Raw genomic sequence first — 22,694 nt, forward strand, 5'->3', positions numbered from 1 at the left:
GTATTACTGCTCATTAGAGATTCGCCAGTGTTGACAAAGTCAGTCCGAGTACGAGAAGGCAAAACTGACAGGTCAAAGACCAAAACTGTTGAACCACGAATTGCAGTTATTTACTGGTTGTACTCGAACGGCTTTTCACCGCAGGTACCACAACATGGAGGCGGTGATAAACCGACGTCAAAAGCCTGTTTGACTTTTGACTGGAGCGCGCTCTGTGTCTCAATAAGGCATTAGATGTCTAAGCACGAAAAGCAATATCTTTCAGCCACCGAATGTGAGCTGTCCTTGGCCACGAAATGCCCTGTTTTCCCATCCCCACACATGGTTCCCATGATATTTATGCACAACAGTCTCAAGCCACTGTAGTACAAATACCGAGGTGTGGCAAGATATCCTGCACGGTTTTCTCCGAGTTGAACTTTGTGCGACTCTCGGTCTGACTTCTTGATCCATGAAGCCTGATATTGAAACAAGTCCCTAGTTGTATCTCTTCAAGTATCAAAGCCCCCCTAACACAGTGATGCTCGCCTACCGCCCACGCGGCTTGGAGCATCACGGTCTAAGAATGTTGCACAACATCAGAGTCAGCTAACGCCTCACTTCTCACACTTCACACATAACTTTCGGTGTTTTCAAGCCGAGCTGAGATATACCTAGGTAGCCAAGTGATCAACATGAGAGTTTGAGATTTGAAGAACCGTCAAGGATCTCAGATCCGGAGGCAAAGGTGGCGTAAGGGTCTGAATCATGATTGTGTCTAATGATAGATACATGTCTCTGTTTTCTTGGTCTCGTCAATATTCGGGTACATCCGGGATTATGATGCCGACCAGAGTCAAAGTTCTGATATTGGACAACATCGATGGTGTTATATTTCGGGAGTCTTCACGTGAAGTGGTTCTTGACCCGCTGAGACAACAGCACACCAGATAGATGACCTCAAGGCTGTCTCGGCTCTTTAGTTCCGAACGTCTTGTGCATCATCAATAATCTGGGGCGATATTGATGTGGAGATGAATGCGAGCCTTCTTGTTTGGCGACAATGGTGGGCATGTGACTGGTGTATGCGTCTGGCTGGACAAAGTCAGTTCTTCTCTCCATGAGATTCAATCAAAAGAAGTAACCACAGGCTTTATGCGGGCAAATAGCCCGTAGACATTGAAATCTTGGTCTCTGAGATACTTGGTACGGTAGTGCCTGGCTTTTGGGTTGAGGGTTTTTGAACCTTTAAGACAAGGCTTTCTGGAGTGAATTTTCTTTTGCGGCGTTGAGAATGGACCAAGAAGTTGTCATGATGGGAGCCAATAATTTTATACAGGTATGGATAGGGAAACACTGTCCTCATTACTGATGTTTAGCGATGATCTACACACATATACAGAACTGATATTCAAGGGGTATGGTCAGAGGCCAACCCTAACCCAACTATCTTGACCATCAACCTACAACCAAGGCAGTGAGGCCGGAGTACGGATTGCTGGATTCCGTACATCCTTTCCCCTTGTTTCCATTCCACTTTCAACTCAATTGACTCATATCTACTCTAAACATAACAATGCCAGCAAGAGTAAATCTTCGCATCCCGTTCGCACCTTTTTGTACTCTCTTTCACCAACCAAGAGTGACGTCATACCTCTCATCTCACCCCCTATCCCCTATCGCCGACAAGCCTCACCACCAACAACTTCACAATCGCCTTTCACTTCGACTTCATATACCCTCCTCCTCCTTCCACACATATTCAACTCTAGCACCCCCTCTCACCATGCCAAAACGCAAAACCACCACCACCACCACCACCACTACCAAACCAACCACCACCCGCCAGTCCAAACGAACCAAAACAACCACCCCCTCATCACCCCCATCATCTCACCCCGCCATGTCCCCCCTCCCAAAAGCCTCCTCCCTCTTCACCCCCCTCCCCCCCTCAAAAACCAACCGCCTCCTCGAACCAGGCCCCATCCTCCTCGTCTCAACCGGCAACCCCCAAACCCAAACCCACAACCTAATGACCCTAGGCTTCCACACCATGATTTCCCACTCCTCCCCCACCCTCATAGGCCTAACCCTCGGCCCCTGGGACCATTCCTACTCCCTCCTCTCCTCGTCAAAAGAATGCGTCCTCTCCATCCCAAACCTCACCCTCGCCAAAACCGTCGTCGACATCGGCAACATCTCCTCTTCCGACCTCCCCCCCTCCGAAACCAAATGGGACCGTTTCAAACTAGACGCCATCCAAGGAGAAAAGGTTTCCTGCGCTCTCGTCGGAGGTGACGGCATAATCGGGAATTTAGAGTGCAAAGTGGAGGATGAGTCGCTAGTGAAGAAATACAACTTTTGGGTTTTGAGGGTTATCAAAGGGTGGGTGAATGAGGAGAACTTTAGGCTGGATGGGACAGCGGTCGAGACGGACAAGGGGAAGATGATGCATCATAGGGGCGATGGGAGTTTTTTTGTTGGTGGGGAAGAGGTGCTGGATTTGAGGGGACGGATGACAAAGTGGAGGATGTTGCAGGATTAAGGGGTGCGAGGGAAAAGATTATGAGGTTTGGGTGATTGGGGATACAAGTCATGGATGGTATGGTGAATCACAATGGTCATGATGAAAATAAAAACCCACATAAAAAAAAAAGGTCATTTGGAATCGTCTCTTTTTAGCAGCCAACCCCCCCAAAAATGATATCAAACAACAAAACATTCCCGTCGCCGTCATAAGCCATTCCAAACATACCATAGCCAGCTAGCCTCCCAGCACCTGCTCTAAAACCGCCAGAAAGCACAATCCAGTCAACACAAAAGAAAAAGACGGCAACACCACCCGCAAACCAAAACCTAGCAATAAAAACTAGAGTACATAAATGTGGTTATTATTGCACGCTGAGCTGGAACATTGCTAATAATCCATCGGCGCATCCACCAACGCAACGCCCCTCTGCGCCCCATTACTTCCACTGCTCTCTCTCTTGTTGATATTCTCATTGCTGCTCGGAGGTGGCGTCTCGGTCCTGTTCGAAGCAGGCGTTACCCTCCTCCCCGAGGAGAACCGGGCACCGCTTCTCCCGAGGCTGTTCCTCTTCTCCAACACGGCCTCGCTATCCTGCTGCGCTACCTGCTGCACCTGAGGCACAATGGGGAGGGCACCCCCTAAAAAGTTACCATCAGCGGGGTGGCTAAGCCCCATGCTCGCATCGTCCGGCACCTCGAGGCTTGTCCTCTTGGGGAGCACAGGGCCCATGCTCTGTCGTTTCCTGTGAGCCTGTGTTGGGCTGGAAAGACCAGTCGAGATGGGGAAGCGAGTCTCTGGTCTGCCCACCGACCTATCACGGGCATGGCCACGTGGGCCAGGAGCCGGAGAGGTAGCACGAGATCTGCTGCCCTGTGCTTTTTCAAGGAGCACACGGTTGCGCTCCTCCATGTGGGCTTTACGGTTGCTTTCGTCGGTGGAGATGGCTCGTGGGCGGCCACCTGGGTTGGCGCGGAGGGATCCAGACGCGTTATTGGTAGAGAGACGCTTGAGTTCGTTGAAGATGGCGTCCTTATGGGCGAACAAGTCACGGACCAAGCGGTAGGCATGCTTCTCCTCCATGGTGAGCGAGGTTTCGGTGCGAGGGCGAAGCACGCAAGGGGCCAAGGAAGTAGCGAGCTTGACGATGTACTCCTCATCGGCAGAGGTCAGGTCGATCAGGCGGGTGAAGTGGTTCATGCAGGCATCCAGTGTGGCAATATTAGTGAGCCTCAATTGAGACAATGTCTGCTGGAGGATGGGCACGCGGGCGGCATCGCTGTCGTTGCCGGTGGGGGTAGTATAGATGGTTCTAATAATTTCATATACGTGCGAAGAAACCAAAGAATCTGAAAAAATGTCAGTAAAGCCCAGAAGGCAAATCGCAAACGATAAGAGGACATACCTGGAAGCTCAAGAAGGTATAATTTCAACAGGCTGGCAACAGTCGGGATGTCAAAATCGGCAAAGGTTTCCAACGCAGGCGGCTTGCCATTGTTGACCAAAGCTCTCAACTTGTGCGTTTGAGACAAGGGAACCTCGTGGAGCCACACCCCTCTCCGGGCCTCATCGCCCTCGAGGTCTGGATAGTGATGATCCAAGTAGGTAAGCAGCGTTGTAACGATAATAGGCACACGCTTTCTGTCAGCCCTGGCTCGGGCCTCGAGATCCACACCAAAGGTCTGGTCATCCACCTTGTTGTAGTAGTTCTCGTACGTTACAACCTTGGGAGCAAAGCTACCGGTGCGGTAGTTCTCCAAGAGATAGCGCAAGTCGCCAAGCGGCTGCACTGTTTCCTGGAACAGCATCATGTTATCCACGGTGGCCTGGAGGCTAGGAATAACGTTGCTGATAGTGCCCGAGAAGTCCAACACAACTGTCTTGATGGCCTTGAGCCTATCCAGCTCGCAGCGCTCAAGAAACTTGAGATGTAGGAAGATGGCCTCCTCCAGCTCGCACCTCATTTCATCCAGCTTCAGAACACTGGCCTTGTACTTTTCGTCCGCCTCCCGGGCCTCCCGGCGCATACGCTCAGCTGGCGTCTCGTTCGGCCTGGAAGTGTTGAGCACATCCCACTTGGCGAGATATTCAGTAACAGTGCCAACCACAGGCGAGTCAGAACCATCAGACCCAGAGGTGGGCATGGAGAAGGCTCTTGAAATCGACTTCTTTTCTGGCACACCAGACATCTCGAAAGCCTTGGGCCGCCATTGGTAGTGCATCTTTGAGCTATTGGCGAACGTGTTGCCAACATTACCAACCAGTCTCAGGAAGCCGTGCGTTACCAAATCCTGGCCGATTCTCTCGGCATAACTCACGCTTGAGCTTCCCATGTGCCGCTGAAGATACTCGACAATATCGGTTCCCGCAGACGTGTTTTGATATGTGCCGAGAATGGGGACCTTGGTCTCGCCCATCTTGATCGTATTCAGCATGTGCTCGAGGATCTTCTTGACTTGGTCGGGGGTATAAGTCTCGTCGCCGATCTCGTAGGGCTCCTCCTCCTCGGCAATCTCGGGTTCGACCTTGATTTCAGGGATATCTTGGCCAGTTTTGGGGCTCGTTTCGGGGTCTTGGAACGCCAGCTTATTCTCCTCCTCCAAGTCTTCGAGTAGTCGGCACTTGTTGAAATAGGTGCTTCGGAGCTTTTTGCAAAGGTCGGCCTGCTTGTCGTGCGCCTTGATTCGAGACTGCAGCTCATCTTGCGAATCTTGTATCCGGGATTCGTGGGCCTCGCACCAGCGGCCAAAAGGGTTCACAACCAGGTCGCGAATATTCTGTGCAATCTTCTTGTGATTCTTGGCCGCTTCCTCCATCTCGGTCCGCACACCTTCATAGGCCTTTCGCACGCTGGCGCCATCGTCACGGTTGAACCCTCCCTGGACCTTGTCGACGGTTGGGGCGATGTCGGATAGCTTGTTTCCGTAGATCTCTTCGGCCTCGGCGCGCATTCGAGCAATGGTTAGAAGCTGGCGGTTCTCGACAACACCTTGTTGGAGCTTGCCGAACAGGACACCCAGTCCTTGATTTCTGTCAGCGCGGCCCGTTCACCACCTCACACTGGACATGCCAAAAAATCCACGCAAGAAACTCACCTGCGGCGTAGTCATTCGACCAGAACGAGTCTGCGAAACCGGGCATCTTTGCGAAAGACGACCGATTGCGCTCGGCGGTGGCGTGTACTTGGAACGGGTGGTAGAATTAGAGGTCAACGGCTCGCCCGGGAAGAAAAAGTCAAAGTGTAAACAAAGATTCGAAGTGCTGTGCTGGTCGTGAACTCGTAAAGCCAGTTTCGAGAGTCGGCCCCCAGAAATGGTGGATGCAGGGGGAACGTAGCCAAGGAGGTGTGGTGTGCGTCTCCAGCGCAATTGAGGCTGAGTGTCTTACACTACGGAGTAGCTGGTACCGTACCGGGCAGTTGGGTAGAAATGTTCAGAAGGAAAACTCGGTTGGTAGGGCGCCGGAAGGCCGGGTCTGGAAGGGCACGCGACGGGACCTGAAGTTCAGTGGTCAGGAAGCAATGGGACGGGAGAAAAAGAAGCTTCAGTTGAACAACAAAAAAGTTCTGAATTCCGGCGCAATGATGGAAGCGGCAAGAAAGCAGGCAAGTGTCCCGACAACCCCAGGATGCAGAAACCCAGCGCCATCGCCGTTTCATTGGCCAGACAGCCAGAGCACCGAAAGCTTTCACTGACGACCGACAAGAGGCCACCAGCGGGGGCCTGCCCCTCAACCCCTGCAGCAGATTGTGGCCCACCAAATGTCCACCATTCACCTCGAAACGAACAGCCGGAATGCCCTTTCTCACCGACTTCTTGAAACGTCAGGTCTCTTTTCAGCTAGAGACACCTCAGCAGTACAATCAGGCTTGTTGGAGAGTTCGGAATGTCTTGTTTCGCTCTTGTTGGTTCTGGGCTTCAGAGGACGAACGACCACCAGGCACTGATGACGTAAGGAGACCGTTTTAGAAGCACCTGAAGAATAGTGTAGGGCTGTCAACCAGCCTGGGCAGGGTCCAGCTCGCCCAGCCTGTCCGTGTCAACTCACGATATCATATTCTTGAGCATAGCTTGTCTGGAAATCTGCGGCACAATCGTGTAGGGAGCTCATGAACTCTACCTGTCTGACAGCTAACAGTTGCCGACGGGATACGGATCATGTCAACCGCAGCATCCTAACAGGTTGGTTGGTAAGTAACATATCATTCTGTTAGTGCACAGACATTTTTCTCAACAGCAACAAGAGAATCAGCGAGAATCTCAGTGGGCTCAAAGCACGTCAACAGTACTTCATAAACCAATTGAATACAGGCTTCTGAAATTATACTTGTACGATTCATGATACCGGACTCCCATCAAAATCCCAAACGCTTGCAAAAAGTCCAAAAAGCTGTCATGAGGCTTAGCCGAGACACTCTCCCTTTAGCGACCCGAGTCTAAGGATTGCTAAGCCGCGTATCAATCCCCGTCTCCGTCCCCTGACGTCTTTACACCCGTATCCAAACAAATCTGCCTCGCCGTCTATGCAGCTTCGGAGCATCGACACTATCGTCTCTAAAGAACAGAAATAATCCACAGAGGGTCAAGTTGCCAGTTCCGATGAAGTCGGACCGATACCCCAAGTGGGCCGAGCTCGAAGCCGGCGACTTCGGCTCCGATTCACGGTCACGTCGGAGGCCGGCAAGGGCGAAGAGAGTGACTTTGTGTGTTGTATTCACATGCCTCTTACTTTCATATCTGTTTTTCCCCATAAGCGGTGCCGGGTATATTCCCCGGAGGCCCCCCGCGTCAAAACCACAGCTGCCAAACAGCATTGAAGAGCGCGTCAAGCACATCTTGAGCCATACACCCTTGATTGGTAAGTGGCATATCAAATTATCTATGAACCTGAGGAATGACTTAGATATCAGATGGGCACAACGACCTGGCCATCCTCCTCCGGGCCTACTACAACAACCACATCTACAACGACAACTTCACCAAGCCCTTCACCAAAGGCGGCCTCACCGGCCATGTTGACATCCCCCGTCTCAGGGCCGGGATGAACGGCGGTGCTTTCTGGAGTGTATTCTGGCCCTGCCCGTCCAACGGTTCAGATTTCTCAGACTCCAGCTATGGTTCCAGTCAGTCTCCCCTACACCCTACCACATCCATAGGTACCTAACACACGTCCCAGTCGTAACATCAACCCTCTCCCAAATCGACCTCCTCCACCGCCTCTCCTCCTCCCATTCAGAAACCTTCTCCCCCATCATCAACATCTCCTCCCTCTCCGCTCTCGCCGCCTTCCGCCAAAACAACCAGCTCATCTCCCCCCTCGGCATCGAAGGCCTCCACCAAATAGCCAACTCCCCCTCCATCCTCCGCCAATACCACTCCCTCGGCGTCCGCTACGCAACCCTAACGCACAACTGCCCCAACAAATTCGCCGACTCCGCCCTCGACACTCTTCCAGACGACCCGAGAAAAGTCCGGATCGCACCCCCTGTTCACCACGGGCTTTCTGCGCCTTATGGTGTCGACCTCATCAGGGAGATGAACAGGCTAGGTATGATTATTGATTTATCTCACACTTCGGTTGATACCATGCTCGATGTCCTTGGTGGGAATCCAGACAAGACAAGCGGGAGCAGGGCACCGGTTATGTTCAGCCATTCCTCTGCTTTCGCCGTCTGCCCTCACCCGAGGAATGTGCCTGATCGTGTGCTTGATCTGGTGAGGCAGAACGGGGGGGTGGTGATGGTGAATTTTGCGCCGGATTTCATTAGCTGTGTTGAGGGTGGGGAGGGGGAGTTGCCGGTTTTTGATGGGGAGAATGCGACCATTGAGCAGGTGGTGAGGCATGTCAAGTATATAGGGGAGCGGATTGGGTGGGAGCATGTGGGGTTTGGGAGTGACTTTGATGGGATTGAGAGTGTACCGAAAGGATTGGAGGATGTGAGCAAGTACCCTGATTTGGTTGGCAAGTTGTTGGAAGAGGGGGTGAGGGATGAGGATATGAAGAAGGTGGTGGGGGGGAATGTGTTGAGGGTTTGGGGGGAGGTGGAGAGGGTTGCGAGGGAGATGCAAGAGAAAGGAGAGCCGGTGATGGAGGATGAGCTGCATAGTTTGTGGTGATTATCGGTGGGTTTTTTTTTTCCTTTTCTTTTTTGTTCTTTTTTTGTTTGTTCATTGCTTGTTGTATTGTACACTAGAAACACAGATTTCTTTTCCGGGCCCAGGCTGTTGGTTTTTTCCAGCTCCTGCACTCCGGGATAACCTCTAACGCCGCGCCAATGGTTTCTTGTCTCCTCTTCCACTCTCTAAATCCTATATAAAGTTCTACCCCTTGCGCTCGACCCTGTTGAGCTTGATGGCGGTCATGTTCTGGTTTCTTGTCCGTTGGCCGCGGACGGGCAGGTTCATGGCGTGTCTTCTGCCGCGGTATGTTCCCATGTCACGTAACCGTTTGATGTTATCCTGGATAATCTTTCGCGCATCGCTTTCTATCACCATGGTTGATAACTCGGCTGTCAGGGCTGTGACGGTCTTGGGCGACAACGTGCCAATCTTGGCTCTGGGGTGGATGGAGTGCTTGGCCATGATCCGGGTCGCAGTCTGAGGACCGAGGGCATAGAAGTGTTGGAGGGCTTTCTGTGGTCGGGAGGTTAGAATAGCTGTTCATCGTCGTCGGTCTTGGAGGGGCAGGAGACGGCGCACCTGGACAAGCTTGGCCTCGTGGAAATTGACACCGAATAGGGACACCTGAGGATCATGGTTAGCACATTGCAAGCTGTGGGGGATAACTGGGAGCTCGTACCATGTTGAAGAATGCGGGCTGCCAGCCTCAAGTCACCGTCTCGTTGCTAGCAATCGTGGGCCAGGGCCAATGTCGTCGCAGACAAGGTCCCAACTTGAATTCGAGATGCGACCGGGTCCTGCCGATTAAAAATCCGGCGGACGTTTGGCAGCTGGATGCAGCCGGCAGACCCCGGCATTTGGTTGCCTGGACTTGGGCTGCAAGCCAAGCAGGGGTCTTGCCCAAAATGAATTTACAACCAAAATTCATTCGCCGAGTGAGTCGAATATCAGAGCAGCACGACGACTCACACACCTCACAATCATGAGAACATTCCAATCCCGACCAGAGAGGGACCTCCCCTACTCGGATGAGTTCTCCTCTGCCGAGGAATACATCGAGAGCCTCCTCGACTTCACCACCAACTCAGAGACCTTTCGCTTCCTCTGCGGTGGTGTTCACATATTGGACTTTTTCACAACCGAACCCGGCGTCTTCGTTGCAGCTGTGCCCAAGGAATGGCAAGCTTTTCTTCTGGAGAAGGAGCCAATGGTTCTTCTCGATTTTCTCATGCGGGACGACCTGTCATCTCTCTCACCCAACCGTGGCCCCGGCTCACCTCCCGAGTCGCTTGTTCGGTATGTCAAGGACATCAGAAAACATTCGTTGAGGCGGTCATTTCAGCCTAGCAAGCCCAAGCTCCCCATACTACCCCGATCAGTCGCCCTTGGTATGAAGACAAAAAAGGTTCACGAAGTAACCCATTTTGCCGGGTACATCGACAGGCTGGCCGAGGACATTGCTGAGACCCGGGGCAAGGACTTGACTCACTTTGTCGACTTTGGCTCTGGTCAGAACTACTTGGGTCGTACTCTTGCAAGTCCACCTTACAACAAGCACATTGTAGCAGTGGAGAGCAAAGAAGCCAACATGGCTGGCGCCAAGGACCTCGATATCCTGTCAGGCTTGGCCGAGAAGGAGAAGCGAGTTCGGAACAAGAAGCTCTACCACCGGATTCTAGAGGCCACGGATCCGTCTCAGCATAACGACGAGGAGGCCTTGAAGCGGGTCGCAAGAGAACTCGGTGTGACAGACGAGGAGCTTGCCACGATCGATCTCAGATCACGCAAGGAGATGCAGGCCACGTATACCGTCGAGGAGGGGAAGGGAACCATCGAGTATGTCGTCGGGCGCCTTGAGCACGCCGACCTGACTGGTGTTCTTTCGCAGCTGAGGGGTTGCGAGGAGGAGGTTGACCAAGACAAGCTCGCTATGATGGCGGTATCCATCCACTCTTGCGGGAACCTCTCGCATTATGGTATTCGTTCCATGGTGCTGAACCCATGCATCCACGCCGTAGCCATTGTGGGCTGCTGTTACAACCTGATGACAGAGAAGTTGGGTCCCCCTACTTTCAAGCCCCCGTTCGGTCGACCAAGTCTGCAGCCCATCAATGCTCGAGTTGCACGAGAAGCAGAGAAACGAGACCCCCAGGGCTTCCCCATGAGCGAGCGGGTGTCCACTTACAATGATGACGGGGTCCGACTGAATATCACCGCCCGCATGATGGCGTGTCAAGCGCCTCAGAACTGGACTGAGCAGGAAAGCAGCGGCTTCTTTACCCGCCATTTCTACCGTGCGGTCCTCCAAAAGATGTTTCTGGACAGGGGCGTCATCTCGCGGATCTATCATGGTGAAGAAACTGACAAGAGTGTCTTTAACACAAGCACCAACCCGGTGGTAATCGGGTCCTTGAGGAAGCAGTGCTATACCTCATTCGCTGCCTATGTCCGTGGAGCAATTGCAAAGCTGACCACCAACTCCGAGTTCAACCAATACAACGAGGTCATTACAGAGAAGATGGGGAACATCACGGACGAGGAAATTGCTCGATATGAGGACGAGTTCCGAGATCGGAAGAGAGAGCTCAGCGCCGTATGGAGCTTGATGGCCTTCAGCGCATGCGTCGTAGAATCCCTGATTGTCACTGACCGCTATCTCTTCTTGCGCGAGCACTCCGATATCGTCCAAGACTGCTGGGTCGAGACGGTTTTCGATTACCGCGAGAGCCCCCGCAACCTGGTGGTGGTTGGCATCAAGAGGTAATCAGACATTGGGCATCGATCAATGCGCAAAGTTTCTCATTGCTTCTTGTGTGTGGTGATCGGTTGGTGGCCCCTGAGTTTTGCCGCCATTGGCCGCCGGCAGACTTCGGATGGTTCTTTGAGGTCTCGACTGTGGGCTAGCCGTCAACGATATTGATTCCTTCGGGCCGAACCTCCAGCGGCCAGCCGAATATTGTCCAGCCCCCGCCACCAAACCTCTCCACCAAAAGGCCGAGATTTGACATGTCAGATCAGGAAACCCAGCAGAATCATTATGAACCAGTCCCGTGCTTCAATAGGGCCGAAGGAAAGACGCCCCCCGCCTTCTGCCATCGCCGTCACACCCATGGTGTATTCCTCGAACCTGCGTCGTGCAGTCTGGCTCAAGCTGGGGGCGCAGCGACTGGGGAGCATGGCGTCACAGTTCATGTTGGTTGTCAAGATTATTGGATCAAGTTCTCGCTGGTCTTTTCCGCCCGGCTTCCGGCCAGGTCCAGATCTCAACATGTCTCATGGGCATCTGAGCCATATTCCACAGCGGTCACATCCACCTCGATGGCTGAAACTTCGCGAAGCCCGAGGTGCTCAGGCGAGTGTGTGCTGGCGATGGGGGCTATTGTTGGGAGAAGCAAGGTGACGACAGAATCGACTCAACCCCACCCTGGAGAATCTGGTGCATCGTGGTATTCTACCCACGTTGATATCCGGCAACTAGCAAATGCGGACTGGCCGAGCAGTGGGATTGGGTCTCTTGCCCATCATCACCAAGCTGCCGGCAGCACACTATGACAGGAACCTGCGAGTTGTTGAACATTATCAACGGGTATTATAGCAACAGAGCTTTCCTTCGTCCCCCTTTTCTCGATCTTGTTACGTGGGTGTCTCTATGCCACGACACGGGAGGGCTGATCAGCAGGGCGGGGAAATCCCATCCCCCGGTCTTTTGTCAGGAACAAGATTTTTTTTTTGTTGAAAGCTCGCCGAGGTGTGTGTTCCTGTGTTTCTCCTTGGTCAATTTTACTCCAAGTCTCAGTTGGCCTTCTCCCAGCCAGTTTCCACCCCTCTTTTTTCCCCTTCTTGGCGCTGTCGACCTGGACATTGCGTACTCATCTCTCGCAACAAACACATGACCAGCCAGCCATCAGCTTTCCGACGACAGTGCAGGCCGGTTGCTGTGCGGTGGTGGTACGGTCTCTGACTGAAGGAGTCTAATTAGTTGCCGGACTGCTGAGTGCGGGGCAATGGAACTTGGCAACGCCGCAACATGAGCTCTCACCAGCAGCAGCACGACGGATGATGGATGGAGAGGGTGATCTGAGCGGAGACGCCATCCGCGGGTGTCCACCCTGTGAACCCCTCCCCCTCTATTTGCTTCGGCAGCTGTCTGATCTCTAGATCATGATCTTTCGAGTGAGAGAGGCCTCGGAGGAGCATCCGAACCCCTGTCTCAGGAGCGGCACGCCTGCGCAAGGTGAGGACCAGCAAACGAGAAGCTTTCTCGCTTGGAGGTTAGGACACCGTCGGCTCGTAAACCCCCACGTCGACGACCCACCATGGCTGCACGCAAGTTGCATGCAGAGAGGGCCCCAAAAGGTGACAGGTCACAATCCCTTTGGACTCTCTTTTTGCGATCGCGTCAGGTCATGGGAAAGGGCCAAGCTGTCCCGAGTGGACCTTTTGGCGTCAGAGTTCAGTTCCCGATGGCTTTACCTATCATCTATGGAGTTCCATATGTAAGCCCAAAGATCAATGTGGCCCCATTGATGCCGATCCCTTCCTTATCTCGACCCCATCCAGAGGCTTTGTGTGTCTTTTCTGCTGTCGTGGTTGGGAATTCCATACCGTAATGCTACGCTCTCGCTGCTGCAGGTGAGAACCTTTATGGCCGGCTGTGGCTGTTGCTGTTGGGATGAAAAACAGGGACGGCTCAAGCGAACAAAAACAAACCCACCGTCCAGTTGCATTGGATGGGAATCCTGATTCCATACCTTCTCCGTCCCCCTTGAGACACAGATGCAGAGAGTTACGGAAACAGAATAGAAAAAGGGATGCGTCGTGCGTCACTGTTGCACAGGAGCGTGCACATCACACAAGCTCGCCCCTCCCGGCTCTGCGCGGCACACATGCAGGAGGCAGACAGCAGTTGACCTGACCTCGGTGTTGTGTTGTGATATTTTGCCCCAGGTTGCCTTTTGTCGTCGATTTTGGGTTTTATTAGTTGAGAGATCTGATATAAGAAGCTGGTCTTATCCCCCACTACCGGTCCTTTTTCGTCACCTTCGTGGGGCTGTTGGCTATTTGGCGGAGTCACCCCCGTCTTATACAATTACCTATCTACGGGGTACGGTACGGCACCCGTCCACCTCCACCACACCACTTGTTCAGCCATCTTTAAAGTTTAAGCTCTCGATACCTCCGTTTTGTTCATTTCCTTGTTTTCTTATCAGTTCCCAATCCCTTGACCCGACAACAAAGAGTACAACACGGCCCCTCCCTTGACAACCGTTCACAACCCCGCCCGCTTGGTCCTCGGGTTCGCCCGCCTAGCGCCGGTCCATCGGTGTTGCAACGGTTGAGTCAACGGTGCACCCACTCTTTCTTTATCAGCCTTATAAGTCGTGCGACATCTGGAGCTGCTCGAGGGACTGCTGGGTTCGAGGGTGCTCATCTAAAGACAGACCAATGGCGTTGACCGCTCAAGTACACTTCTTGGTGAGTGGATTCATCCATGGCAGAGGTCCGTGAACCATGGCTGATTATCTTGATAGGATGGCACCTTGAGTCTCATCCACATCCCCCTGAGCCTCTACCCTACCTTACTCCAGCCCATACTCCGACTCCTCTTTCCACAAAGCCGTGGCTCACCACCCGATCTGAACCTTGACAGCCTCACCCTGGACAGCAGTCAACATGGCTTCCTCAACATCAGCGTCACCCCTCTCGAGTGCTCCATAGTCTGCCACTCCTCCTGGGCCAAAACAATCTTTGAACCAGCCATCAAGCAACTACCCCGCGACACGGCCAAAACAGTCATCATCTCCAAAGATGACTACGTCGTCTTCTCCGTCATCAGCGTCGGGATGGATGCCGGGTCTCGAGTAGCGGACCTCACCTCCCCTTTGGCCCTAGCCAACATCCCCCTCTTTTTCATCACGACCTATTACTCTGACTTCATCCTCGTCCCAGTCAAAGACAGGCAGGCGGTCGAGAAGACGTTGCTATCACGGGGGTTTGTCTTTTCGGAAGACAGTGATGACAGCTTCCCTTTTACATCCCCTTACAGCACCAATCACGGCAGGAGGGCGAGTCAAGGCAGCAGCTTGAACGAACTCCCCACCACGGCCCGACAACAACCACCACCACCGTCCGCGATCCCGGAGCTCCAGGAGAGGACGTTTGACAATCTCAAAAAGAGGAACGTGGTCCCTTATGTCGAGCAGGGTCTGCTGCTGGTGCAGTGCTCGGGCAGGCAGGACAATAACATGATAGGGGGTTACTCGGTACGGCCGTCTACCTTTCAGACTAACGGGCATGGGAGCCGCAACCGGCATTCTGCGCACAAGCCGTGCTGGGCCGATACGGTTGATACTAAGCTTTATACCGGGCTGGTGTCGGCTTTGGTGTCTCAGCCGAGGTTTTTCAGTATCACACTGGCGCAGGACGATCCGCCTTCGTTGCTGCTGGATAGGGAGTTGGTGGGGATTTTTGGAGATAGTCTTGTTGGGGCGACGACGGAGGGGGGGGTTTCGCTTGTGCCGATTTTTCTGGACTTGAGCAGTCTGCCCATCGAGGCGACGGGGATTGTGAGCGGGGTGGCGGGGACGTTGGTGAAGGAGCTGAAGGAGCAGTACGGGGCGGTGGCGGAGGAGGAGGATGGGGGTGGTGGGAGGAGGGGGAGGGGGAGTGCGCAGGAGGAGGAGTTGGAGTTGAGTTTTTTGAGCACGGTGAGGGCGGGGGCGGTGATTTTGGGGAAGGAGGTTAGTATTAGGGCGATGGAGGCTTTGAGCAGGGTTCTGGTGAGGGAGGGGAAGTGATTCTGGGGGTTGAAAAGAGAAGGGGAAAAAAAAAAAAGATCAAAAAGGGACAAGGTGTGGGGGTTATATACAAGGCATAGGTTGCGTGTGCGTTCATATCAAAAGTTCACCACTTCATCTCGTATTACAAAGTTTCAAATATAGGTATCCTTCCAACTGATGACTGTCGCATCATGTCCGTGACTTCCAATCACCTGAACCGAGGGCATCTTTCGCACCCCTCCTGCTAGTGTCATACCCAGCCCCCTCAAACCTTCCTATCCAAAATCCATTCCTTCCTCCTCCCCTTACCCAAACCCACATCGGTGTCACCTCCCCTTCTTCCTCCCCCCCTCCTTCTCCTCGGTCACCAATCCAGCCCTGACAAACCCATCCCTAGCAGCCATATTAATCAACGCGAACCGCCTCGGCCCCAGCTTCTGCCCTCCATACCACCGCGTCACCACCACCATGACATCCCACAAGTCCATAACCTGCATCAGGTGAAGCAGCCTCCCTCCCGCGGCCGTCTCCCCGTCGTCGTCACAATCTTGATAACTCGTCCCGTTTTCGCCTCTGATCCGCCAAGCGGTGATATTATGTGTCGCCGACCTCACTTTTTTGTCTGTTGCCAGCAGGTGCGCGAGATAGCCTTTTGCTTGGGAGACGGATGTTACCGGGACGGTGCGGGCTAGGAAGGTTGACTTAAGCTCGGTGAAGGGGGCGCTTAAGATCCAAGGAGGTGGGGGGAGGGAGGTTTCGGGTTGGGATTGGGGGGGTGGAGAGGGGGAGGGGGAGGGTGATGGGACTGGGGAGGTGGCCAAAGTGAGGAGGTCGTTGAAGGATTCGATTGCGTCAAAGAGGCAGACTTGGCCTGGGGTGTGGACTTGGGTGATCGCGTCCCTGAAGAGGGAGAGGTCGCGGGCTGCGGTGCCTTTTGGGAGGGCTGGGTTGGAGGAGTGGGTTGAGAGGGTGGATGGGGGGACGTCGGGGTAGGAAGGGGGGAATTGGATGAGGAGGGAGGAGGATGGGGGGGAGGAAGGGTCCAGGGGGGGTAGGGTGAGGATGTAGATTGAGGAGGTGGGGGGGTCGGTGGGGGAGGGGAGGAGGGTTGAGTCGCCGTAGATGGAGTTTAGGGCTGAGATTTCGTCTTGGAGGGCTTCGTTCATTGTTTGTTGCGGTTTCGGGCGTTGATGAGGGTTTTTCGGGAGACGTGGTGAGGATTGAGGCGAGAGAATGTGTTGGAGGTGTGCGGGATGGTGAGGAGTGGCGTTTGTATAAGTGGTGAGTTGTGAAAATGAGAGGTGGTTGAAATTCGGGTGAGGCCCACGGGTGAGTTGAATAAGTGGGACCGGGGTCATGTCGGCTCGGGCCGATGCATCGATGCTGAGGACTCGACAACGAGACATCTCACAAAGCGATAGGTACAATTACCATTATAGTTTTATTTCTGTCACTGGGTCATATCTGGGTCATATCTGGGTCACTTGTGAGCTTTATCTCTCGTTAATGGCACGAAAGTCTGTCTACTTGGTATGTCATGTTCTTACAGTTAAAGACATCACAGCCAACCCAGCTCAGTGAGTCTCTCTCAAGTCCGTAATGGGGAACAGTTTCCTGGGAGGAATATATGTCTAATAAGTCCCCTCTGAAACTATGGTGTATTTCTCACTTTCATTCTACCTCTCACCCAACACCAATGCTTTGTCAAGAATCACCTGACTCATCCCCATTGGTTTGGCCCTCAATCAGCTTCCCCCCCCTAAATATTGGGCATCCCTCAATGAGGCATTGCTTGCAGTGACATCCAGAGGCAAACTCCCAACACAATCCCTTTCTTGCCTTCTTTGATACCACAGTTTGGCTAGGTGAGTCTTCTTGTCTCTTGTACTTGGCCGCGCCTACACGCTCTGACACAGTGAACAATCATCGGCAGCCAGGCAAAAAAAGTTGGGTAAAAGGAGAACAATCTCCATCTCTTCAAATTTATATCCTCTCTTTTCTCATTCCATCAACACATCGAAACAAAAGACAGCTTCCGAAATAGGCAGTCAAGTTGCAAGTCTAGCGCAAGTGTTAGTGTAACCCCTCCTCCCCCCCACCTTTCCATCTTGCCGCGACATCCCCGGCCTTTATGAATAAGATATGAACTGAGCCCAACTGACTTTGATAAACAGATTTAACAGTTTACAGCCAACAGAGAAGATATTTTCACCAACAGAGAGTCAAATACTCAAGATTCCAAATAAAGCAAAACAAAAACAAAAAAATGGTCACCTTAGAGGATATTCAACCCAGCGTCCAAGCCGACGAGGGGACTCACACGGCCTTCTTTTACGGCAAGCATCTCAACCCCCTTTTTTTCCCACTTACAATGTCATACTAAGCAGAAAACAAATAGGCACCCTCATGGTCCCAGACGTCTTCTACACCGTCTGCTACAACCAATCCAACGTCCCCCCCGAGATCAAAGCCCTCCACACCTTCACCCCCGCCATCCTCCCCGGCTACATCCGCCGCCGCGTTCGAGGCGCCGACTACCCCGGCATCACCCCGGACAAAGACCACAAAGTCTTTGGCATGTACGCCTCCGGCCTCACAAACGCCAACATGAACAAGCTGGACATTTTTGAGGGGGGGCAGTACGTGAGGAAAACGGTCGAGGTGAAGTTGCTGGAGAAGGTGGGGGATGTGAGGGGGGAGGGGAACGTGGAAGGAGAGACGAAAAAGGCAGAGGTGTATGTTTTCCATCCGGATCACGAGGATGAGCTGGAGGATAGGGAGTGGGATTTGGAGGAGTTTAGACGGGAGAAGATGCAGAGGTGGACGAGGGCGGGGTATGTTTTTGATGGGTGTGATCCCAATGATCCGGCAAAGGTGGAGGCTGCTGTGTAAGGCATGGCCGGCCGGCAGGAGAGGGAGCCGTGATGGTTCGGTGTATGGAATTTGGGTCGCGAGTCAGGTGAGAGGAGGAGACAGCGATAATGTGGCTTTGAGTTCTGGCTACGAGATCAGCGAGGTCCCCGTCAGCGAATGTGGATTGATCTGTCATCTTTAGATAGAGAATGAGAAAGATGAAACATCTAGGTTGTGTGTGTACACTGTGGCCTGCGGCGATGGCGGCCGTTGGGTGTTTTATGACTAAACTTGGGGTCGACGGGAGAGCGGTCTGCGCCACAGGTGCAAGTTGCTTTAATGCGACGGCTTCCACCCGGGTTGTACGAGAACTCGTGCCAACTTGCCGAACTGCTGCATCGTGGACGACTTGGCGGTTTGTTAAGTATTACAGTAACGGCCCGTGGTCACGCTTGAAGAGGGCGGCAAGACCGGTAACTATGCCCAATTGGTGATATATCCATGGTGTTCATACTCTTGTGGTGGTGTTGTTACACTTGCAGTGAGGAACTCGGGTCTTTTCGAATACAAAAGTGAACATTAAGCTCTCCAGAGTTCTAAAGAGATCTCAGGTCTCACAGATGAATTGATTCCAAACCGTGTAAGAAAATCCAGCCCCCAACCTGGCGTTGGGAAACGACCACACAAGACAAAAGGTGCGGGATGTGTAGTAGGGGGTCAGTTCAACGGTTTTATGCCTCAACAAAGAAACAAAAGTCTATGCCGACCGTTTATATCAGAATTTACCTACTCGAAAATCTCCTCAAGTGAGCTTCGAATTATATGCAAGTGGACAACACAGGTGAAGCGACGAGCAACTTCGAGCCAAAATTGTAGGTAGATGCTCCAAAGCAACAGCGCAACCAGCTGAGGCTAATGATCCGTTACAGGGGTCGTTGGCCCTAAACCCTACTGAAGGAACGCTAAGAATCAAATCCTGCGGGAGATGACGCAGCTAGCGCAGATCATTTCAGAACATCCAACGTGTGTGGGGCTGGTTGCATCTTTTTGATCGTTGGTGATGGAACCTCATCAATCTTCAATCCTTGTTCCAACAAAGGAACTGGCACCATATCATGTGTGGTACATTGACGAGCCCAACGGGATCATGGCCAACAATCACAACAGTCTAGGCAACTCTTCCACCTCTGCCATGACCAACTATCACCACTTAACCATTGAGACCGTCTGAACTTGTCATCTGACCTGCTCAACAGCTCGGGAAGCTGGCGGCACACTTCGGATCCGCAGATCGATGCTGAGGTTCGGCTGGCTCCGTCCCTGGTCGACGGCAGGCCGAAGCCTCTCCCCCAGACTCTCCTCTTGCACAAGTGCGCCACGATAGCGGGTCGCGAGACCCCAGAACATACCCTTTCATGGACCTCACTCAGCCCGCCGTGCCGCGTTTGCCGCAGGACAACATCAACATCCTCTGACACCGGAAATACGGATCTGTCATGGAGGAACAGACTGCAGAGCGACTGATTCCGTACCCAGCCATTGACTTTCTAGGCCGTCGACCCAGCAAGGCCTCTTGTGACCTGATATTCCGGGGGATTGTGTGATGTCTGTGGGGTCTACGGTGTTGAACCTGGGATGCAGCCGGCTGGACCCTGAACGGTCAGCCCTACTACCAGGTCTTCAAACATACCCCACCAGGAGAGACCACAATGGGAACCACTCAACTTCGTTGTTAGTCGGCCGGTACACCCTGCTCCATTACCGGATAGGCGCAAGCTGCGACAAGACGTGCTGGGCCATCATGGGCGGCGCCGTGCCAGCCCGGGCGGGATATGCCAAGCACGGCGGGAATCCCATGCTCTGCTGCGAAGGCCTCTTTGCGTCGGCCCTTGTTTTGGTCCTGTCTATCAGAGGCACCTACCTGGCTTCGCCCTTTGTGTCCCCACACGGACGACATGCTGTTCTCAGTGCCGCTGTTTGTAGACATGAGAGATGAGCTGGGACGGGAGGATATAAGGAGCAGGTAACCTCCAGGTACGGAGTTTTTGGTTCCTCATCCTCACACTCACATCAACCGCTCCAGTCTTTCCTTCAAGACCCACCTTCCTTTCTAATTGCCTGGTGCAATCATCTTACTCTCACACTCCTTTGAGATACCATCTTCATTCCTTTCTAGGACCAAGTTTCGTTGACCGCACTTGTCCTGTCATTCCTTGTTTGGATACTCTAGTAACAGCCAGCTCTGCGCTACCAACCCAGCACCACACCGATACCAACCATCAAAATGTTCTTCACCAAGTCTGTCCTTGCCGTCGGTGGCCTTGCCACTCTTTCCCAGGCTCACATGCTCCTCCGAACCCCCGTCCCCTACACCAGCCCTGCTCTTGTCCAGGATCCTCTCGACCCTACGGGCGCCAACTTCCCCTGCCAGGCCCGCGCCGGTGCCCAGTTCGTCGGTACCGCTACCCCGATGGAGAAGGGGTCGACTCAGATCATGGCCTTCACCGGCTCTGCTGTCCACGGTGGTGGCTCTTGCCAGGTTTCCATCACCTATGACAACCCGCCCACCGCCGCCTCTGTCTGGAAGGTCCTCCACTCGATCCAGGGCGGCTGCCCTGCCCGCAACCAAGCTGGCAACATTCTTCCCGACAACGCTGCGCTCGAGGGTGTGGACAACTACGAATACACCATCCCCGCTGACATCCCAACGGGCAACGCTACCATTGCTTGGACCTGGGTCAACAAGGTCGGCAACCGTGAGTTCTACATGAACTGCGCCCCTGTCAGCATCGAGGGTCCCGAGGGCAGCGAAGATGCTCTTGCTGCTCTCCCCGACATGTTCACGGCCAACATTGGTGGCGACTGCACCACTGTCGGAGCCGATAGCAAGGATATCCTGTTCCCCAACCCTGGCAGCTCCGTTGAGACCAACGGCGATGTGTCTGCCATGGTTCCCCCTACTGGCAACTGCGGTGGTGGTGCTGCTGCTCGCGCCGTCCGTGGCCGTCGCGCTGCCAAGTTCGCTGCTTGAGCAACTCGCATAGTTATCTTGCTAGGCAGTTCTTGGTAGCTGCGGCCGTTCGTTTCTCACAGACATACACATATCAGTTTCAGTACCATTCATAAGGGGTTCAGTCGTTTCAGCATTGTCAGGGGCGCATATTCGTTGCATACATCAGCATTTGCATCAGCATCAGCACCAGCATCAGCATCAGCATCAGCATCATCAGCATCAGCACGGGGTTACGGGAGTTTACACCCCTAGCATTCATTTACAAAGCATTTGGGAAAGAGATCAAATCATGATTTATACGACAATCGTTCACGACACAACACAATCATTCAAGGCCACAAATTCGCTACTGTTCGAAAGACACGCTCGCTACGGATCATCATTCAGTACATTCGCTTACATACACGGCGGTGTCACACATTGATACCAGACACTCACTTGGACATACATACATATTACGAAGAACATTTTCACGAAGACTATAGACAATCGTTTTTGCATTGTTGGATTGGTATGGGATAAGGTTAACTATTTTGGCTGGTGGTAATAATGGGTAATAAGGGCTGGCTTCTGCTATAGTATCCATTCATTCTTGTTTATGAGGGTTGAGAACCAGAAAACTACTAGAGTGGTTGATGGCGAGGACCAAGACATTCCTTTAAGAGAAATAGTAATATACACTACACAATTATTATATTGTAATGACAAGATCCTGTCGAAACATTTGTGGTTGTTGACTACCTTGGCTCCGGAGTTGCCAAGTCAGGTCAAGGTGATATCACTCCAATATCCCGGGATGATCCAAGACTTTGGGGAAGATGACTGCGGGGGACTGTGCTTAATCGATAAGATAAGATCTCCCAGTGCCACGGTACGTACCTGCCCCACTAGTCATGAGGCTTGGCATGAGGCAAACAGCCACTCAGCTTCTAGAAGGCCCCTCCATATTCTCCGGAAGATTGATGGTGCGGAGCCTAGCGCACTTTGATTTCGCGGCCGCATCCCCCAGCTTCGCGACGGCCTGGGATTTTTCGATTGACACGCGCAGCACCAGGAAGCGTGGAGCGCAGCCTTCCATCAGTTAATTCACTTGTCACTTTCTGACTTTCAAGATACCCCTTCCTTCGTCTTAAACTTTACACTTCCCACCCAACGCCGGGAATACTTTTTAATAGTCACGACCCCTCCGCCTCTGCAGAGATTTCACAGAAGTCTAGTAGTTTGCGGCTGTTTATTAATTTCACTGCGCTGATGGAGATTCCAAAGTGAGTCTTCTCAAATGCGACAAACTTGAAGCTTCCCAGAGCTTCTTCCAGTTCGACCATCAGGCGCCTCACCCACAACCAACCCACACACCTAAAACGAGGTTGCTCCTACCCATCGCACAGCGGAGGACTAATCGCCTGCATAGATAGTTAAAAGCC

At 53.0% G+C, this 22,694-nt stretch overlaps 10 protein-coding genes across 10 annotated transcripts; 7 read left to right on the forward strand and 3 right to left on the reverse strand.

The window, feature by feature from the left end:
- Positions 1-790: 790 nt before the first annotated feature.
- rga8 (Rho-GTPase-activating protein 8) lies at positions 791-6,662 on the reverse strand. The gene is made up of 4 exons (XM_062909903.1): positions 5,602-6,662; positions 3,912-5,528; positions 1,447-3,855; positions 791-1,335 (listed from the first exon to the last, which is right to left on the reverse strand). Exons 1-3 carry the CDS (start codon positions 5,645-5,647, stop codon positions 2,897-2,899), a joined length of 2,622 nt encoding a protein of 873 aa, XP_062768745.1. The 5' UTR covers positions 5,648-6,662; the 3' UTR covers positions 791-1,335; positions 1,447-2,896.
- Positions 1,556-2,524, forward strand: QC763_208530 (uncharacterized protein; the record flags this gene model as incomplete). The annotated part of the gene is made up of 1 exon (XM_062909902.1): positions 1,556-2,524. One exon carries the CDS (start codon positions 1,556-1,558, stop codon positions 2,522-2,524), a length of 969 nt encoding a protein of 322 aa, XP_062768746.1.
- Positions 6,074-8,622, forward strand: QC763_208550 (uncharacterized protein; the record flags this gene model as incomplete). The annotated part of the gene is made up of 4 exons (XM_062909904.1): positions 6,074-6,695; positions 6,758-7,363; positions 7,416-7,628; positions 7,682-8,622. Exons 2-4 carry the CDS (start codon positions 7,105-7,107, stop codon positions 8,620-8,622), a joined length of 1,413 nt encoding a protein of 470 aa, XP_062768747.1. The 5' UTR covers positions 6,074-6,695; positions 6,758-7,104.
- Positions 8,615-12,830, reverse strand: QC763_208560 (uncharacterized protein). Its single transcript, XM_062909905.1, has 4 exons — positions 12,665-12,830; positions 9,305-12,586; positions 9,205-9,249; positions 8,615-9,138 (listed from the first exon to the last, which is right to left on the reverse strand). The coding sequence occupies exons 2-4, from the start codon at positions 9,305-9,307 to the stop codon at positions 8,827-8,829; spliced, it is 360 nt and encodes a 119-aa protein (XP_062768748.1). The 5' UTR covers positions 9,308-12,586; positions 12,665-12,830; the 3' UTR covers positions 8,615-8,826.
- On the forward strand, positions 9,608-11,389 carry QC763_208570 (uncharacterized protein; the record flags this gene model as incomplete). Its single annotated transcript, XM_062909906.1, has 1 exon — positions 9,608-11,389. One exon carries the CDS (start codon positions 9,608-9,610, stop codon positions 11,387-11,389), a length of 1,782 nt encoding a protein of 593 aa, XP_062768749.1.
- Positions 12,831-14,070: 1,240 nt separating the features above from the next.
- Positions 14,071-16,373, forward strand: QC763_208580 (uncharacterized protein; the record flags this gene model as incomplete). Its single annotated transcript, XM_062909907.1, has 3 exons — positions 14,071-14,100; positions 14,157-16,143; positions 16,218-16,373. The coding sequence occupies 2 exons, from the start codon at positions 14,071-14,073 to the stop codon at positions 15,420-15,422; spliced, it is 1,296 nt and encodes a 431-aa protein (XP_062768750.1). The 3' UTR covers positions 15,423-16,143; positions 16,218-16,373.
- Positions 15,731-16,810, reverse strand: QC763_208590 (uncharacterized protein; the record flags this gene model as incomplete). The annotated part of the gene is made up of 1 exon (XM_062909908.1): positions 15,731-16,810. The coding sequence occupies one exon, from the start codon at positions 16,808-16,810 to the stop codon at positions 15,731-15,733; it is 1,080 nt and encodes a 359-aa protein (XP_062768751.1).
- A 108-nt stretch (positions 16,811-16,918) lies between these two features.
- Positions 16,919-18,296, forward strand: QC763_208600 (uncharacterized protein; the record flags this gene model as incomplete). Its single annotated transcript, XM_062909909.1, has 5 exons — positions 16,919-16,981; positions 17,154-17,269; positions 17,338-17,476; positions 17,579-17,740; positions 17,803-18,296. The coding sequence occupies exons 4-5, from the start codon at positions 17,671-17,673 to the stop codon at positions 18,294-18,296; spliced, it is 564 nt and encodes a 187-aa protein (XP_062768752.1). The 5' UTR covers positions 16,919-16,981; positions 17,154-17,269; positions 17,338-17,476; positions 17,579-17,670.
- A 2,245-nt stretch (positions 18,297-20,541) lies between these two features.
- On the forward strand, positions 20,542-21,288 carry QC763_208610 (uncharacterized protein; the record flags this gene model as incomplete). Its single annotated transcript, XM_062909910.1, has 1 exon — positions 20,542-21,288. One exon carries the CDS (start codon positions 20,542-20,544, stop codon positions 21,286-21,288), a length of 747 nt encoding a protein of 248 aa, XP_062768753.1.
- Positions 21,289-22,163: 875 nt separating this feature from the next.
- QC763_0039140 (uncharacterized protein) lies at positions 22,164-22,689 on the forward strand (the record flags this gene model as incomplete). Its single annotated transcript, XM_062905605.1, has 2 exons — positions 22,164-22,350; positions 22,682-22,689. The coding sequence occupies 2 exons, from the start codon at positions 22,164-22,166 to the stop codon at positions 22,687-22,689; spliced, it is 195 nt and encodes a 64-aa protein (XP_062768754.1).
- Positions 22,690-22,694: the final 5 nt, after the last annotated feature.

This window comes from Podospora pseudopauciseta, assembly GCF_035222475.1.
Source record: "Podospora pseudopauciseta strain CBS 411.78 chromosome 2 map unlocalized CBS411.78m_2, whole genome shotgun sequence".
Classification (NCBI taxonomy): Eukaryota; Fungi; Ascomycota; class Sordariomycetes; order Sordariales; family Podosporaceae; genus Podospora; species Podospora pseudopauciseta.